The 18834-nt window shown below is 43.8% G+C and overlaps 2 protein-coding genes across 6 annotated transcripts in view; one reads left to right on the top strand and one right to left on the bottom strand.

Annotated features, from left to right (window-relative positions):
* The window catches only part of LOC116943157 (calpain-2 catalytic subunit-like), a 28737-nt gene extending 24696 nt beyond the window's left edge, over nucleotides 1-4041 (top strand). Inside the window, exons 18-20 of the mRNA XM_032955750.2 lie at nucleotides 726-842; nucleotides 1667-1725; nucleotides 2640-4041. Coding sequence (XP_032811641.2) covers nucleotides 726-842; nucleotides 1667-1725; nucleotides 2640-2666 — 203 coding nt within the window. The 3' untranslated portion in view covers nucleotides 2667-4041. The remainder of the gene's footprint in view (nucleotides 1-725; nucleotides 843-1666; nucleotides 1726-2639) is intronic.
* Nucleotides 4042-5076: 1035 nt separating this feature from the next.
* On the bottom strand, nucleotides 5077-16938 carry LOC116943158 (heterogeneous nuclear ribonucleoprotein L-like). 5 transcript variants are annotated; one of them, XM_032955754.2, is made up of 14 exons: nucleotides 16775-16938; nucleotides 13902-14020; nucleotides 12447-12690; nucleotides 11743-11828; nucleotides 10544-10640; nucleotides 10268-10340; nucleotides 9826-9888; nucleotides 9628-9731; nucleotides 8730-8912; nucleotides 8065-8186; nucleotides 7569-7770; nucleotides 7366-7423; nucleotides 6240-6359; nucleotides 5077-5741 (listed from the first exon to the last, which is right to left on the bottom strand). In XM_032955754.2, the coding sequence occupies exons 1-14, from the start codon at nucleotides 16793-16795 to the stop codon at nucleotides 5683-5685; spliced, it is 1551 nt and encodes a 516-aa protein (XP_032811645.1). In that variant the 5' UTR covers nucleotides 16796-16938; the 3' UTR covers nucleotides 5077-5682. The 5 variants fall into 5 exon arrangements, with proteins under 5 accessions (XP_032811645.1, XP_032811644.1, XP_032811642.1 ...); XM_032955753.2 differs by having other exon boundaries at nucleotides 6240-6335; nucleotides 16745-16937; XM_032955751.2 differs by having other exon boundaries at nucleotides 16745-16936.
* Nucleotides 16939-18834: the final 1896 nt, after the last annotated feature.

Here is an 18834-nt window from a genome sequence, read left to right as displayed (position 1 = left end):
GCTTCCTTTTTATGGTCGTGGCGATCACTTCCGGTAGGTCTTTATCTCTCTGTTAAGTCATCCTCCTCCTCCTCGATGCCATCTCTTGCATGGACCTCAACATCTCGTTCATTCCACGTGGCCACTGACTCTAATGTGTTTGGCTTCTGTTATTTCCATATATCCCAACCAAAGAAGTTTATCTTTTTTGAAAATTTGCACGAAAGTCTGCTTCCGATCCATCCCTTTTCCTTAAGGATTAATTTCTTAGCTTTTGTAGTCTCAATACTCCCAGGATCCTTCTGAGCCAGGTTACAACTGCTACCACTCATCTCTCTTTCATCCTGTCTCCTCAGGCTCCAACAATTCATATATGTCGAGTGGAACTCGGATCACCAAACAAACCTGTGGTTGAGGCTTCCTTTGCCCGATATCAATATGACATGCACCGTCCTCGGTCATTGTGCTTCCTAGATGCACACAAGCGTTAGTTGCCACAGTTTTCCTAAAAGCAGGGCTTCATTTCTCACCGAATTCTAGATTTGCCGGGTCGCTGGTCGACTGGAGCACGGCACACTAACTTGTAGCCGCTGCGACAACAAGAGTTGTGATCGGTGTTGTGTGCCGGGCTGCGGAAACGACTTCCCATTTGCTCACCTGGAGTTAACAGGATGAAATGCATCTCTGCGTAACAGTATCATCCGGAGTTGTGCACATCCCTCATTGGCTTTCCTACCTCCTGGCAGGATTCAAGGTGGGCAAGCTGATGCAACGGCTGATCATGATGCGCTTTTCCGAGCCCAACCTCACCATAAGCTTCGACAGTTTCGTCTGCCTCCTTGCCAAGATGTACACTGCCTTCAGTAAGCGTTTTGTGGGTTTTGGGGGCGGGTATGAGGGAGCTTACAGTGATATTATAAAATCTATGCCGGGGATGCGGCTTAATGGTTCGCACACCGAACTTTCAATCCAGAGGCTATCCGACTCGATTTGATCGCCCAGCTCGACAGTTCAAACAACGGACGAGTTTCTTAAATCCCCCCCGCCCCCCGTCTTTCGAATACAGGCGGTCAAATGCTCACTGCTCTAGGGAAGGTTCTGGCAAAAACATTGCCAACCTGCAGCGGGTGCAGCATTCTCTGGCACGTGCAGTGACGGGTACTGCAACATCTGACCATGCCCATGCAGTGCTCGCTGAGCCTCATTGGCTTCCGGTTGCCGAACGAATACATGAAATAAGGTCGCACTCATTACACACAACGTTTTTGCCACAAATTAACCACAATACCTCGCTGATCTCGCCAAGGAATATGAACCATCATCACGCGAACTGCGCTCATCCTCGCAGCGAGAGATATGCACTTTTAGATCTAGATTGAAAACTAATTTCTTTAGAACTGCCTTTTGTGCTTAGTTTGTTGTCCTTCCCCCACACCTCCGATGAGCACGGCTGACTACGTACGGTGCGAACGAAGTTCAACATACAAAAATACATGTTCTCTCGTCACAAACGATGAATGATACCTTCATGGCCACTGTGTATGTGCATTTTAAACGCTTAGAGCTGGGATGATAGAAAAAAACACATCGAATTAGAAATGTTGTATTTTGTGTGAAGTCACGTATCTGGATTAACCTTGGCTGCTTGGCTTCAGTGCTCTCATACTTGATTGTTTTTGTGATGCAGACATCTTTATATCACTTGATGCAGCTGGGACGGGAACCATAACCCTGAACCTCCATGAGGTGAGCTCATCATCGTGACGATAGCAGTGATCTCTTTACTTTGTGCTTCCAGCACGTGGGTGTTGTTCCTTCACACTGTCCAATTTACGGTTTTCAAAAAAGCAATAAAACCTGCTTCTCAACCACCTGTTTAATGTTTTCCCCCAATTCACATTCCAGTTGTGTTGCTCCAACAATATTTATGTGTTTGTAAAACTTGTACTTTACTTTGGTACCATTCTTGTGTTTTTTATTGAGCCCGACAATCGCCTGCTTAATATAAAATTATTCATTAATTTTAATCGGTTGCTTCAAACAATTGTCGTCAGCAAATCTGAGATGGTTAATACTTTTTACGAAAGTGTTTATGCCTTTTTTTAGAAATCCAATTTTCATGAAAATATATTTAGTTAATGAATATCCTTGTTGGTGGTGGTGTCTCTAGCAAATTGTAGAATTTTCTTCATGCAATCTCAGTGAAGCTGTTCCATCTTTATTTTTGTAATGAATGCCTTGTTTTTGAGAGCTTGTATGATGGCATCAGATTCCATTCAATCATTTTTTTGCACAGCCTAGTGAAGTCAGTGATAATGTCACATTCATGTATTTCATTTAATATGATTGATGGTGCGTGGTCCATTGCTGCAAACTTTTATTCAGATTTCTCACAAAGTTGGTTAGCCTCGAACTGTGCCATTATTCAGCTCCCTCTGAGCTTCACGAATATTTTCTATGCATGTCGTATGAGACAAATGTCTGTAAGAATTCACATCCGTTTTTGTCTCCCTTTTTCAATATAAAAATGTATCGTTACACAATTGGGGTATTTAATTGCTGTGTAAAATGCTTAGTAAAGAGGTCTGCAAATCGCATTCCCCCATGATTTATATCAAGTTGATCCTTCCATTCTGCTTTGTTTGTGTGTGTGTGTGCAGTGGATGAAGTTTATGGTCTACAGCTAAATCGACAGGAGAAACAACATAATTCACATAGAGTGCATATAACCATGCTTGCAGCTTTTGCTTACGGGTGGCCTGGCTTATGAAAATAAAATGCTCATGAATACGATTATAGTTGTTTGCAGGCACTGTACAATGTGGCTTCCACTCTAAACATGAGCTGACTGAACCCCAGAAGCACTGCTGAACTTCTAAATTCAGCTGAACAATTTTCAGGAACCACCTAAGGTCCTTGATTCCATTATCTGGGGTGCTTCCAAAACCACGTTTAGTTTGACCTCCGTTTTATAACTTTCAAGGTACCTTGTTTTTGACTAACTTGTTATTCCACGAATGTATGTGTTCATAAATACCTGGTAGTGTGCACAATACAGCTTGGTGTGTACCCTTGAACTAGGAAGGCCTCCGCAGTATCAGTTCAGGAAAAAAAATGTCACCCTTTAATAAACCAAGACACTAACTTGATACGAACAAGATGCTGTGCATATGCAAATATTTCTGTTCATATTCATTCAAAATACGCATGCCGAGTAAATCATAATTGACCATACTTGAAAACATAGTAAACTTGGAAATATAATGCAACAGAGTTGGCCAACAAAAACAGTCAACACCCCACCTGTTTCCAAGTTTACTAAGTTTTTCTCACTTATTCGTACCTGATGATGGTTGCTTGTGTTGCAATCGAAACGTCGTATTCTATTATTTTATTTATACGCAACTTTACCGAAAGAACCAAAGAGTAATTCCTGCAGTCGCGAAAGCTACGAATCATAATTGACCAGTTTACAAACTGCAATAAAATTCAACTTAAGGACTCACCTTTTCCAATTTTGTATTTGCTAATACAGGGGACCCCTCCCCCGCTTTCACGACCTTTCTTGTGGTTATGAAGACCCCCACAGTCAGGATCTGTACTCGTATCGACGACCGCCGAACGACTGCTTCCGACGTAGTCAATAGGCGACGCATCCACGCATGCCATGCTCACACTCGTCGCCAGACGGCGCTGCTTTGCTCTTCCGCCGTATTTAATGCAGAACCCGAGTCTTCATAGCCGTCGACCCATACGGGTTACCCGTGTTCTTGTACAGGGAAATTGAGTTCAGGTCCATACGGCGTACAGCCGTTTCAGTACGGGCAAACAAAAACTGTGTTTGTATTTCTCACTCGTGGATGGGACTTTGTAGGATGAACGTTGATATTTATAAGGGCACGGGGTGACCAATGTCTGAATTGGTCTGTAATAAGGTAGGCACTGATAAGGGGTTGACAGGTATGCAGTCTGCAGCTGCGCCGAGAGTGAACGCAGTCTCTTTCTCAATGCTCTTTCATTTTTGTAAATTTTCTGCAAATAAAAAAATCGCCTTTCGCTACGTCTGAGAAGAGGAAATGTGATGCACATGCCCAAAAGCACTTAACGATTTTTAAATGTTTGCTTTTACTTAATGTTGGGATAGATTATATTAAGCGACCATAAATGTTTCTTCGGGTTTTCATTTATTTTCGCGGTCAATTTTGGTCTTTTTATGGACTGGGTTTCCACGGAATTGTAACATCACATGTTTCCACGGAAACCCAGTCCAATGTATAGCGTTGCGCCTATGGGAAATGAGGGTTCCAATTACGACGGCTCCACTTGCGAGCGTCGTCCAGGAACCAATTAGGTCATGCGTGGCTCACCTGTATACTCGCACCGCATTTTTATAATTTCACGAATTGTAACACTTCTAGAGTTCGTCTACTCACCATTTCATGCTCAAGGAAAAAAACGTCTCATCAGACCTCCTCCTGGGTCGTTTTCCTCATCAGCCGAGGTCACACCACTGCCAGATGAAGGCCTCCTAACCCATTTCCATCTATCACGATGCTGCGATGCAATATCCACCTAACGCTTCCAAACGAGCTTTCATCGCTCCATCTCTTCAATTAATATTCTCTCAGAAGCCTCCCATTCATTGGCTGCCACTCCCCTTCATTACTCTTGACCATCTACCATCATCCCTGTTTTATGTTCATGAACATCCACACACCTTTCATGAAATAAAGGATCTTCAAAAGACTTGCTTATGGACATGCAATTTTCTTGCACCTCTTGTTTGGAATACCCAATATCGAACACATTAACACAATAATCATGTTGGACTTTCTCTTCAAACTGCATTTAGCTCATTGTGACTTCTCTGTAAAATGCATTTCAGGAAAAATGTATACTTGTATGTACTAACCCGGATATGCTTAGAATATGCAGATCAACGTATATACCCTGCAAACACTAATAGAATTTACCCCAGCCAACATGTGATGTTACAATTAGCCAAATATTATTGGTATACGAGGTAAATGGCTGGGGTCAGTATTTGACATTAGAACACAATGCAGTCCATGAACAGACAAAAAATTACCCAAAACATTTTCCTGCATAACCAATCCAGCCCTTTATTGACAGGTACTGCGACATGAAATACTGTAACTAAATATCAAATCACATTAAAAATCTGAGTACGACTTTTCTTTTGAATTTTGTGAAGCGGTAAAGAAATACCTTTATACATTTGGTTACTTTCCATACAGACCACAACATAATTAGCCGCCTGTACAAACCAAAACATAGACTTACATTCATTTTCCTGGGGGGGGGGGGGTCAAAAGAAATAAAACGACCATCTTTCTTAAAATAAAATCCTTTCTTGACCATTTTCTTAAAATAACTTTTGCGTGCGAAACTTTTGCTCACAACGTGGCCCTAATCGTACAGTATCGGGTGCACTTTGCACCTTTGCGTGACAAAAAACACGACAAAAAAAGGAAATCAAAACATGAAACAAGTTTGCGACATGGGTGTAAGTCGTTTGCGGCTTGTCGGACTAAGGGCTGGACTGTGGGTGCGCGGTGGGCGGTGCAAGTTGACGGCTGTGCGGGTGAGGGCGGTGGGAGGGGCGTGCGTGCAGGAGGGTGCGCGGACTCGGTGGGGTTTCTATCTCTAGTCCCCGCGTGCGTTTGCCCCGCCACGGGTGCTTCATGCCACCTGCTGGGCTGACGAGAAGCAGAGCTTCAGCGTGTAAGCGAAGAACCCATCTGTAACACGCGCGCACAAGCACGCAAACATGTTAACCACCTGGGTAATTTGACATGGTGTGCCACGTGCCGATGGGCTCAGTGCGCTTTGGAAGCAGGTGATGGTGGAGCAGACCTACGCATATAATCGCGCACTTGAGTTCACAGCAGAGTATGTAGGTTGTAGATGTAAATTATTGATTTCTTATTTTGTCCCATCATGTGGATTTTCTTTGCATACCCTGGTTTCCTTAAAAAGCTGAGACACTCGTTAAGAAAATAGTTTGGCATTCCAATTCAGTACCATCTGAGGCTTTCCCAAAGAATTTATATAATGGTTGATGAAAATTGCCAAAATTGTACGATGCAACAATGTACACAAACGGCAACGTTAATAATATTGGCCATTATAAATTAACAAGGAACGGTGGATATTAGCTATAAACACAATTTGTACAATCAGGGTAATCAAGATTAAAACAAAAAAATAAAAGCACACAGGTATATGTCAGTACTTACTGGGATTCTTAAGCTGATGGTGGTTCACCACCGCCACGACCTCTGTAGCATCGTTTTTATTGTCCCATTCCGCCAGACCAGAGGATGTCCTTTCACCTGTCAATAATGTATTCGCAAGATCTGTGTGAAACGGACAATTGGGCTTTATTTACATTAGTCCACACTCAGACAACACAACTTTAAATTCAAGAGTACATCAAATGATTCATCCGTTGTAATTTAAAATTAACAGGTCGTAAATTTGACTGCATCAGTTTTCAGTTGAGAATTAGCTCAAATGTCTACAGTCATCTTAATTTGAGGTGTAAAGCCAATGAAATCTAATCACACGCTTAAAAGTGCGTTGCCACTCATTCTGGATTTAACCCAGATAAAAGCCTTTGTGGGAACACTAAAAAGCATCAGGTGCAACCCGCTTAAAACACATTCCTGCGGAGGGAGCTGGTAGGAACGTTGGGTTGCTCGGTCAATGGCCAGGGTCAACGGCAGCACCACGTGGTGTATTCCACAAATATGCCCGACTGTGAGGGCAGGCACAAGCCGGCGTGAGTAGGTTAAACGTTGAGTTTTATAAGGGCACCACGGGGTGACCAGCCCCACCCTCCCCCGACCCACCCTCCCCGACCAGCCCAACCCTCCCCACCCTCCCCACCCAGCCCCTCCTCCCCCTCTGCCCTCTCCACCCAGCCCCACCCCTCTCATTTTTGGATGCACGACGGACGGACACAATAATCCACCTGTGGGCTGGTGTAACCAGGTTCTTACCAGTATAAAGTTACAGTAAATTGGGCTTCTCGTCAAGCATACCATTTTTATTCCATTTTAAATGCTTTGGCACCAATGAATTGTAATATGTATTTTTACTGTTAAAGGCGATTTCACCATCTCTGTAATGCTGCATGCTCATTTGCACTTTTGAAAACGTTCATAATCTTCCATAGTAGGAGGCATTCCGCTCAATATTATAGTTGAGTATTGCACATATCTCAATGTGATTATTAATCCAGCGATAATGGCACATTTGTTTTTATCAGCGATACCACAGTCTTTACAAAAGCATCATTACCATCACGGTTACTCAAGTTAATTTAACTTCTGTTTTGCAAATGCTGTAAGAAAAACTCACTCTTGGATGAAAACAGCTTGAAGGCGTTTGGCTTCTTCACGCCAGTTTCTTCACAAATCTGAAATAAGAACCAATACATGTTACCACTGCAGTTGAACCGAATTTGAAAGAAAAAAATATGAATTAAGCACAATCAGTTATGCAAAGATAGGCAGTGCCACGTTGAACAAACTTGGCTCATTGTTCATCGTAATGACGCGTGCCTGGATGAAAGCCTGCTCGGAAAACTCAGGCGGGGCGCTGTAGAAGTGCAGGATGGCCGACGGCGGCAGAATGCGGTTCTTGGAAGCCTGCTCGTGAGTGGAGAAACGGTTGTGGCGTGAGCCCACAAAGTCACGGAAACTGTCCGAGCCATCCTCCAGCTCAAAGGCCTGGCCTGCCACGATCTCCTGCTGCTTCGACACCCTGCCGTCAGAGCAGAGAAGTAGATACATGAGGAGTCAAAATCGAACAAAATGACATTTAACAACTTCAATACAACTGCAATGAAGAGCTCAGAAACACATCTGTTATCTGTTAGGAGAGGACTACTCTTGCAGAGGAGCGCAGTTTAACACGCCATTTTCTGCAAAGGGAAAATCTTGTAGGGACTGGCTAGCATTAGCCAACATAGGACATCAGCTTCCCACAAATATAACAGTAAACGACACCTTTTACACCAACAGGAACATGTACAGATAATTAAACAACTGTACGTACGAGAGGCTGAGCTTTTGGCCAAACAGCTGTGCCGTGTTGAGGTTTGCAACGGCACGATCCACTGAAGCTGCATCGGCCATTTGAATCATCCCGACGCCAGGCTTGCTCTTCAGAAACTTGATCTGCAGCAGTCACACGCATAACACTACAATTTGCAACCTTTTACACTGCAAGCCTGAGACAGGGATACTACACTATCCTGCAGTCAATTTCCTGGCACAGTTATATTACATTTGAGGTTTTACTTTAATCCATACAGTTTCAAGATATCAATTCAGAACACCTTCAGACCAAAAATAACTCAATCCATTTCCACTTTAACTACATGGGCTTAGTAAATGACTTTCTGGCTAAAATATGAAATCATTAATGCAATTCCAGCAATAATATCAATGATCAAAATTATGATTATCATCATGTGACAAATGCTATCCATACTAATAAAAATAAATAGAATCTGATGACTTTCTTGGCAAAAGATTATGAAATTATAATGCTGGCAGAGACAGAAATGATCTCAAAAATTAGTCTTAGATCGTCGTGACAAATTCCATGCATGCTAGTGGAATCAATGGAATGCAGCCAAATTGAATAACTGTCACACGAAGCCAAAATGACACAGCTTGTTACAACGATACTAACGACTACAAAGTTGTGCCTCTAACCTTCTCAACATTGCCATACAGACAGACGAGGTTGAAGAGGCGGCTGCAGTTCATCACGCTGGGGTTCATGTTGTACACCATCATCACGCGGTTGGCAGCTGAGCCCCCCATGGGGCATGGGTTGTTGTGGGGGGCACAGGTGCCCGGTCCACTCATCGGTGTGGTGGGACGCGCATTGCCAAACTGCAGCATGTTTAAAACAAAACAAGTAAAAATCGGCAAACGACAGCCATGACAAACAGCCATGCAAAAATTTGGCCCAATGCTCAAGCCACAATTCAATGAATTTGCCACATTTCAAGGTGAGATTCTCTTTTAAATCAATCCTTTCATTTACATCTTTAGTATTTGTTATCGTCTGTTCCATCTCACTATCAGTTGTGTAGTCTATTATAAAAGGTAAACTTAGCATATGTGCAAACCATCACTTCTTACATGAACATTTTTAATTGAGTGCACAAACCAATGCATCATTACAAACATCAGCAAACTTAACACGGCATACCATAATTTTAAAAAAGCTCATTGTCCCCAGATAACAGAAAGGTAATTATAGTAGTAACGCTATGCAGCGTAAGTAATGCAATTTAAATATACAATGGCAGTGAAACAGAAGCAAATTATTTCCACTCCCGCAGTTAAGGCATTTCATGTAGTCAGACCAAAACACGTACTGAACATCTACTGCCCAGAAAAAAAATTGAGTTAAATTTAACTGGACGTCCGATGCAAGCCATTACTCTGAAAGGTAGCCCCAAAATGCCAAACGTTGGGAGTGAAATTTATTCGCTTTTATTGCAGATGCACAAAAAAACAAATCCTACGACTCAGGACACCTATCGTTCTTTGGCTGTTGACAACCCTGCTCTAAATCTGCCACATACAGCAGCATGCATACCCCCAAACGTGCCTCCGCAGTGTGGTTGTAAGGGCTTCCAGGAGAGCCAGAAGTGTAGTTATTGAACGAGTAGTTCTGGGGGCAGTAAGTTCCTTGCTGGTTTCCTGCAGAATACACACACACACATCAAGAATTGTCTACCGAGCTGCCATTTTCATTAACGACGGGGTGCTTCTAATCTCAAAACGAGGTTATTACCATATCCTCGCATAGTGGACGGGTGGTCACCGAGCAGTGCTGGCTGCTTCTTCTGCTGTCCATCTTCAAGAGAAACAACAAAAGTTTGGCGTAAAAGTGCAGCCGTCAACAGTAGAGAGGTTACAGAACCACTTCCTGTTTCAACAGTGTGGTTTCAATTTTAAACGTCGTTCTGGGCATGTACTGTATGATACCATGAACTCCCAACTAGTTTAATAGTGTAACAGACAAGCAGCTCATGTGGTCAAACACAGGTATTAATTCACGAGGAATTTTAAATATGCACATGAACGGTTGCACGAAAGGTGTCACTTTTAGCACTTTTAAGTCACAGCATCTAACATTAAAAACCTAACCACAAAAGCATTGGTGCATCATCCTATGCCAATTCAGAAAGAAGTTCAACATATATAGATACGAATTATTACAATTTGCTACTTACTCGGCACACAAGGACCTTCCAAAGTGTAGTCCCAGGTCTCGCTATCATTCCTGTACACATTTAGACGTGCAGGCTTCCGTTCCAACAGTAGGGCGAGATACAACACACACAACCACGGCATTATTAGTAGCAGCAAATATAAGCTGGAAGTTTGTAAACCAATAAAATGAAGAAAAATAGCTGTATTCTAACCACTTTACTGTAATCAACTAAATGCAATACTATAAAAAAAAACCTGCAGTTATAAACGATAACATTAAAAGAATGCAGCATTACCTTGGCATATTCTATCTTCAATGTGCAGCATCCAGAGTAAATATCAGCTCCATTGAGCGAGCTCTTGGCTTGCTGAGCACTTGGGATGGAATCAAACGTGTGCTGATTAAGGAGAAATCACTTAAAAGGTAATTAGTACAACACCAAAGGAAAAACATAGTAATTAAGTACATTGTGAAAAGCTACAGCCCTTTGCCATTCCACTGCTAGATTATGATCTCCCAATGCCATATTGCCCATGGGGATTGTGTAAAAACAGGACTGTTTAGCTCCCGATTTGCAAATGAGGAATCCAGGACCGGTAAAGACACCACTCAATGACATTAACTGTGGCCAGGAAAACAAAGTCGAATATGCAGGTTAAATGTGCAGCACTTTAGACAATGCAACAATTGACCAAAAGATAGGAAAATTGACCATAATTTACACAGGACATTGCAGTCTATAGAAAGTGTTCTAATAATGTCCAATCGTTGTCAAATTGACAAGTCCATTTGAAAATATGATTGTTAATACGAGTTTGTTTTTGTTGACCTTTATTTCAGGGAGTGGTCGTGGCCCTGTTACCTATTCTGTTTATCGGTTTTTAAGTATTCAAAATTGTTAACATTTAGACGGTTGTTTTAAACATTAGGTGCAATAAATAACTATTTGTATATGACTGAGAGCCACTGTGCATGGAGAACGACCATTGATGATAAAGGATGTTGGTGTAATGTTTCAGTGCATCTTTACTTTTGGATTTTCAGTCATATGCACACATCAGTTAACAGGAACTGCAAGCTCAATCTACATGTTTCACTCACTGGAATGCAGTTGTGCCTACTTCACCATATTGACATAACCAAGAGATTTCCATCCTCAATAACAGCTACCAAATTCGAGTTTTTGTACATTTATAATGACCTCTCTCCTCACGAGCATCCTTAAGAGATTGCATTTTTTGTGTTAGAGCTAAAGGATTAAAAACAGGACTGAAGTGCAAGTGCTAAATCATGACCAAATGTCCACACTACTCAATCACATGTTGACCAAAACCTGTTAAACTGGTAAAATAAATATAATTGGCTGTTAAAGTAAATTACAGGAGGCACAAAGTATTTCCATAGCGTACACAATGTGTTGTAGATTAAAGTTCACATCTTAACTTTTAGATTTTACGACATGATAAACACATAGCACAATATGCCGAAGGATATTCCACTAAAGCCTGCACTCCATTCTTCTTGAAGATAACAATCCTCTGCACCACACCATATGGGCTGCAAATCGTGTGAATCACCTCCTGCACAAACAGAAGAAAAGCAACTCAGCCAACTTGACCTTGAACAATTGATGTTCCCCAAGGAGAAACTGTATTGTTGCTAGTCAACCTGGCTTATTAAACGACAGTTGTGGTCACCAGAGATGGTTCATAGCTCCCCATGTAGTGCCTTAATTATACAACAGCACTCAAAAGCTAAATATGAATAGAATTAAACATCTTACCTGGCATTTAAGACAATTTACCTTGCATACATTCTCATGCAATGGGAACACAAACACTTATTTATTAAATATTTGGCAAAAGGAAAAAACCCAAAAAATGTATCTTCCAGTTACTTACCTAAGCTGTGTCCCAGGTTATACAACAGGGATTTCAAGATTTGCAAATGTGCAAATAAGACTGTGTCACTCATGACGGAACTTTTATACATTGCAATAAAATCAATGCGATAACATCACTGCAGCACTATGGCAGCACACCTTCACCATTTAAGTATTTTTTTTTCTCCTAAACTAATCTTTAAACTCATGTCACCACCTAGATACATAAAACAACAAGGGGGGAATACATAGTTTTATTTGAATTGTCTTTATTTTAAAGAGAAAATGGAGTCCACAATCAGACAGGGCAACTCACGGTGGTGATGGGGTACAGAGCATTGTTGACTGTGAGCAGCAGGATGTGGTTGGTCCTGGCCACATCGTCGGCCGGGGTGCCACCCTTGCGCGAGATGCGCTGGCTGGTGGAGAAGTTGCAGTAGGCGGGCTGCCCACCCACATACACGGGGTCACCAGCCGTCCCCGCCACGCAGGCACGAGCATCCTCAAGCCGCTCAAACTCCACCAGCGCCTGCCGCCGGTGTGGCATCATCACCACGTGTCTGGGGAACAGAACACACAGCCGCGATTAATAGGGAACTACCGGTGAGGGAGATCGAGTGGTTCAGGTGGCCGAGTGTTTCAGAGCACCAAGCCCAGCACCAGTTGGGATCCCAGGTTTTAACCTGCACAGCCACCTGTGGTTAAACCAGGTTCTCAGTTGAAGCGAGTTGATGGTCTCACTCTCTTGACTCAAAACTACGCCACAAAAAACAATCATATAGATTTTTGTTTATGTTTTTTATAATTATAACAAAAAATGATATGATTGTTTTTATTATCATTTGTCATATTCCAGAAGGGAGGCATACAATTTTTAGTTTGACATGTCATGAACACTATTCAAATTAAGTGTGGCCTGAGCATGGATAAAGATGCAAATTCAAGGGACTTTATAAGTAGATCTGTAAATTCATCTTCTGGGGCCGTTCCCTGATAAAACAAAATTGACATATAGCAAGAGTTCCGAACAGAAATTCCTTCACCTGATGTCATGATACTGACAGCATTGGAATGTATTGTGAGGGGAAAATAAAAAAGATAACTAATCAGTAGTGTTCTCATCATAATATTAAGCTACATCATGACATATAAACATCAAAGCTCACTAAATATAACCATTGATAAAGCAACACATGTAACTCAACTTAAGAATCCAATCATAAAATAACTGTAGTTAATTAAAAGCATTTATGGTAACATTTTTGAGATGCTGAAATTATTTCCAAAAGTAATCCTGCTCAGACATCAAATTTCAAGCAAAATTCACTGAGGCTACACAATGAATAACCAAATGTGTATTATAGCCGAGCCTGATAAGAAGTTTCACATATGAAACATTCCAAATAATCACGTTAAAGTGATCAACATGTACTGTTTTACTTATGGCTCGCAAGACAAATGGTTTATTTGATAACATTTGCGTTTATAGGTTGATACATTCACTGAAGCACTGCATATTTAAAATTCCACCATAATAAATATATTTATCCTTTCTTTAAAACATTTATATTCTTGGCTGCATGCATAATCTGAACTGACGTGACTACAGCAACACAACAGCTGGCAACAAGAGTACCACAAAACTAAAGTGGTGTCTCTGTGCCTTATGAAAGTGTAACCAAAATAATACTGTCAACACTTTCCAGTGACATTCAATCAAAATATGTGTCCCCTGTTGCAGTGAAAATATCATGGGCTTATGATTTCATACCTGACCGTTCCAAATTCCTGCAGGGCTTCCATGACCTGCGATTCATCGGCAGAGCTAGCCAGTCCCCGGATGTGAACAACCGGGGATGGAGCCGGTTTCTTTGGGTCCTCAACATTATTCTGCCAGGAACACATGCATGGGAGTAGAACACAGGTAAATGTAATGTAACATCATTAACATCACTGAGCTAGATCATCTACCTCTTCCTGTCATTACCAACATTGCACAAGCCAGAAATAAAATTAGGATATTACATCAATGACAATAAGCGCATTTAATAACATAAAATGAATTCTTGCTACCACTTACACTTAAGTTAAAATATTTAAAAATGTTATGGTTACTCTTCAAGAATCATTTCACCAACAGTGGTGAAAAGCCTTCACCAGCCTACCCAATGGTTATATAGTTTGTGTCACTACGCTACAATCCATGACTCACCACTCGATCACTTATCAACCAATGCACCACCGCCACTTGATGGAACAACTCTGCACACCACAACCATCATATGCTCCCAACATCCCACATGTTCAACATCCCCACACTCGAAGAACCCAAAAGAAATCTAACCCCCTAGACAACCAATATCTCACACCCCAACCACTGCACCACCCCACAATATTAACCACCATCACCACAATCATCCACTAGATCTTTTTTTTGTGGCAGGCCACATAATAAAATATGCATGTGGTATCAGGTCAAGATATGTTATATGCCATGTGTACAGAGGTAACATGAAATTATGTCATGTCTGCAGAAGTGACAAATGTGTACTTTTGTCTTCTGGTGTCTTATCTCATGTTTATTTCTTTTATCTCACAAATATGTACGTCTCGGCGAGGGCGGGCTCCAAGTGCCTCCACAAGCCACATTTGGCTTACAGGCCATTAGTTGAAGAATCCTGCACGAGACCATAACCCAGCTATCCAAAACCCCATCACACCACCCTCATCTCAGGTCCTCATGGCTTTAAACCCCATTATCTCACCACCACGTGCACCCACAACCAACACCCCCGAGCTGTCACCATCCAAAAGGCCCAAACACCTCACCACCTCCTTGACCTCAACACTGCCATTCCCGTGCCCTCATTACCCATGGAATCATCATCCATAACGCCACCACCCATGACCTCACCAAAGCTGACCTCAAGACCTCTGACCTCACCTTTTAAGATATAATCAAAGACATATTCATCAACGCGGCTTCACCACCACTTACATCACCGCCCCTAACACCGTCACTCGCGTCCACCCCAAGTGGCCTCGCCAACCCTCACATCACCAGCCCATGACCTTGCCTCCTCTGACTTCAACTCCCTCAAGCTCACTACCATTGACTAAAGCACCACTCAGATCACTCACTACCAATAACCATTTCAGACCTCACCGTCCCTGATTCCTACCACCAGTGACTAACCTCGCCCTCACTTCAAATAACTCCACTCCTGAGCCTCACCACCACTAACCTCACAAACCATTGCCATCCCTGACCCCATCTCTACAGACCTCAGCACCCATGAGTCAACAGTATTTCCTCTCCGGATCCCACAAACCCTGACCCCATCCCTGACCTCACCACCCCTATCATCCATTCACCCTGCCACCTCGCACGAACTTACTACCAACAAATAATCTTATCACCTATAAACCCACTCCATCTATTAATGCCTCACCACTCATATCTCAACACCCCATAACTAACCAACCAACACATCATCCCATACTTCACTACCAACCCACACCTCACTAACCGTACCTCGAAAATCACATATTATAATCTGTGATTTATTCAATCCCACGCTTCACCAACCCATGTTATACCACACATCACCAAACTCACACTTCCCCACCGCTAGCTTCAACAACCGATGTATCACCACCAAACAACATCACTAACACATGCCTCAACACACCACACGCATTATGGCCCACATCAAGCCATGGCTCACCACCGCCCACCTCATCAACCAATTGCCTCACCATTTTACGTCTTCAACCCATGCCCTCATCAACCCATGCCCTCATCAACCCATGCCCTCATCAACCCATGCCCTCATCAACCCATGCCCTCACCAAACCCATGCCCTCACCAAACCCATGCCCTCACCAAACCCATGCCCTCACCAAACCCATGCCCTCACCAAACCCATGCCCTCACCAAACCATGCCCTCATCAACCCATGCCCTCACCAAACCCATGCCCTCATCAACCCATGCCCTCACCAAACCCATGCCCTCACCAAACCCATGCCCTCATCAACCCATGCCCTCACCAACCCATGCCCTCACCAAACCATGCCCTCATCAACCCATGCCCTCATCAACCCATGCCCTCATCAACCCATGCCCTCACCAAATCTGACCTCCACCCCAATGCCTCACCCCCCATGGCCGCCGTTAGAAACGCACGCACTCCAGTGCTCCCCCCCCAACACGCGGTGTCGCGCAAAACCGACGCTAACTCGATCGTAACACAACGCTCGTGCCAATCAATTCGCCGTGCTTTGAACGCCTCGAATCAACTGAAAATACGCCCGCGACTAATGGCAACGTGTAAAAATAAAGTACATACGAATAGTAAAAAAAAAGTCCCGTTACGATCAACTAACGTTGCGCGGAGGCCTAGTCCAGGCTTTAGGCCGCGGCTTTAAGCTGCAGCGAGGGGCTCACAAAGAAAGCGCGGAGCGACGCAGCGGCCTCCCTCAAGGCCGCCCGCCAGCGTTGTTTAGTTTCAAGATCGTGGCGGGGGGTTTTTTTTTTGCTTATTTTTTTTAAATCATCGCCCGTGTTGTTGTTTTCTAACCAACCGGATTCTTATATAAAATAAATACATACGCTCGCCGCAGTGCGATAATTGTCGCTCACGTTATGCTCCACGTCGTCCATTCCGTTGCTTTTCGGCGGAAACGGCAGCAGGGGCCCGAGGGGGAGGAGGAGGAGGATGAAGAAGGAGGAGGAGGAGAAGGCGCGCGTTGTTTTTTCGCGGGGAATGGGAAGTGTGGAATGGGAAGTCGATCTTCCTCTTCTGGAAGATGTAGAGACCCGCAAGGGGGGGCGGGGAAATGTGTGGGGCGGGGCAAAGGGGTGGGGGAGGGGGCGGGGCAAAGTGGGGGAGGGGGCGGGGTAAAGTGGGGGAGGGGGCGGGGTAAAGTGGGGCGAGGAAAATGGGGGAGGGGGCGGGGTAAAGTGGGGGAGGGGCGGGGTAAAGTGGGGGAGGGGCGGGGTAAAGTGGGGTGGGGCGGGGTAAAGTGGGGGAGGGGCGGGGTAAAGTGGGGGAGGGGCGGGGTAAAGTGGGGGAGGGGCGGGGTAAAGTGGGGGGAGGGGCGGGGTAAAGTGGGGGGAGGGGCGGGGGTAAAGTGGGGGAGGGGCGGGGTAAAGTGGGGGGAGGGGCGGGGTAAAGTGGGGGAGGGGCGGGGTAAAGTGGGGGGAGGGGCGGGGGTAAAGTGGGGGAGGGGCGGGGGTAAAGTGGGGGAGGGGGGCGGGGTAAAGTAGGGGAGGGGCGGGGTAAAGTGGGGGAGGGGGAAGACAATTCCCAACTCAGGCTGATAGAGCAATCCGGCGGCGTTTGTTATTTGTTTACGGATGTCCAGTTGGGGCGGTTCAGCGAGTTACAACAACAACAACATCGATAGGACTGCAAAATATGAAACAATAGAAGCAAGTAGCTAAGGGGCCGTCCATAAATGACGTCACGCGATTTTGGACGATTTTTGACCCCCCCCCCTTGTCACACGGCGTCAACTAAAAGTCAGACCCCCCTCAAATATGACGTCACAAAGCTCTGCCCCCCCCCCCCCAAAAAAATATATAAAACATGCTTCAAATCGCTTTAAACTATTGCCATTGTAGTGCGTATTTAATGTGGCGCTGCACTCTGATGTTGTAGGAGAAAACATTTATTAAAAAGTCTATTTAATTAAGTAGAACGTGTTGTCTATATTTATTTAAAGCTGCGCATTTTGATGTGACGTCACATTTCTCAACCCTCCCCCCCCCCCGTCACAAATATCTGACCCCCCCCCCCCAGGTGCGTGACGTCATTTATGGACGGCCCCTAAGAGTAAATAAATCAGAATCTTTATTTATCCGTAGGCTATAAAACAATTTTTTTTAAAGATGTCCAGCAGGGGCGGGTCAGCGAGTTACAATAACAAACAGTACACAAACACGATAGGAGTGCAACGTCGAGAACAAGGTACACAAGTCACTAAACGTTAATAAACGTATGCAAATTAAAGTGCATACATTCCTGCCAATTTGTCATCACCAAATGCAAGCTTGGGCAAGGCAGCAAAACAACAACCGAGTCCCAGACCACACCAGGAAAACAACACACAGTCCCTCAATGAAATAGAACATTAATATTGCACTGTCGATACACGGGGTGAGGATCAGAGTAATAAAACACATTAGCAAATGGTGGTGGCGGGGATGCTTTTCTCTTCTGAGGTCGCCGCTGTGACAGAAACATGCGTTTAGAGTATTGTACGGTGTTTGGTTGCTTTACATTTTCGCCTGATAAGCCATTTCAATTGGCTACAATTTGCGGCCAGGTGGCTTCTGAAAAACAGCTTCAGAGCTCAGTGGATCTTCCCTGGTAAAATAACAAAAAGTTTTTAGTTTAGTTACATCTCAATTATTTCTGGTGATGCCGATGGCGATACTGCCCGGCTACTGCCGATGGCAGCGGTGAACAAGCACACATGTTTCACAGTTGTCGCTGAACATCCCCTGACGTGTTTCAAAACGAGTAGGCCATCGTGTGCGGACATAATTCCCCAAATTAGCGAATATCCTAAAAAAAATCCACGCACATCAACAAAGCGTAGGGTCAAAATAACACCGGCATTGTGCAGGCAGGGCATCATCCATCAGTAGAGTGACATGATGAGTGTGATACTATTTATAATGTTTTGGCCACATCA

Source organism: Petromyzon marinus, chromosome 17 (assembly GCF_048934315.1).
Source record: "Petromyzon marinus isolate PM22_M1 ecotype Great Lakes invasive population chromosome 17, UKy_Petmar_22M1.pri1.0, whole genome shotgun sequence".
Taxonomy (NCBI): Eukaryota; Metazoa; Chordata; class Hyperoartia; order Petromyzontiformes; family Petromyzontidae; genus Petromyzon; species Petromyzon marinus.
This window is presented reverse-complemented; position numbering and strand designations above follow the sequence as displayed.

Excerpts from the sequence above, each read along its gene's own strand:
- LOC116943158 (XM_032955751.2), bottom strand. The coding sequence starts at position 16,795 with ATGGACGACGTGGAGCATAACGTGAGCGACAATTATCGCACTGCGGCG. Across the intron at positions 8,187-8,729 it reads TGTATGGCAATGTTGAGAAG|ATCAAGTTTCTGAAGAGCAA; the intron begins GTTAGAGGCACA and ends TGACTGCTGCAG. Across the intron at positions 6,360-7,365 it reads CAAGCTGTTTTCATCCAAGA|ATCTTGCGAATACATTATTG; the intron begins GTGAGTTTTTCT and ends CGTTTCACACAG.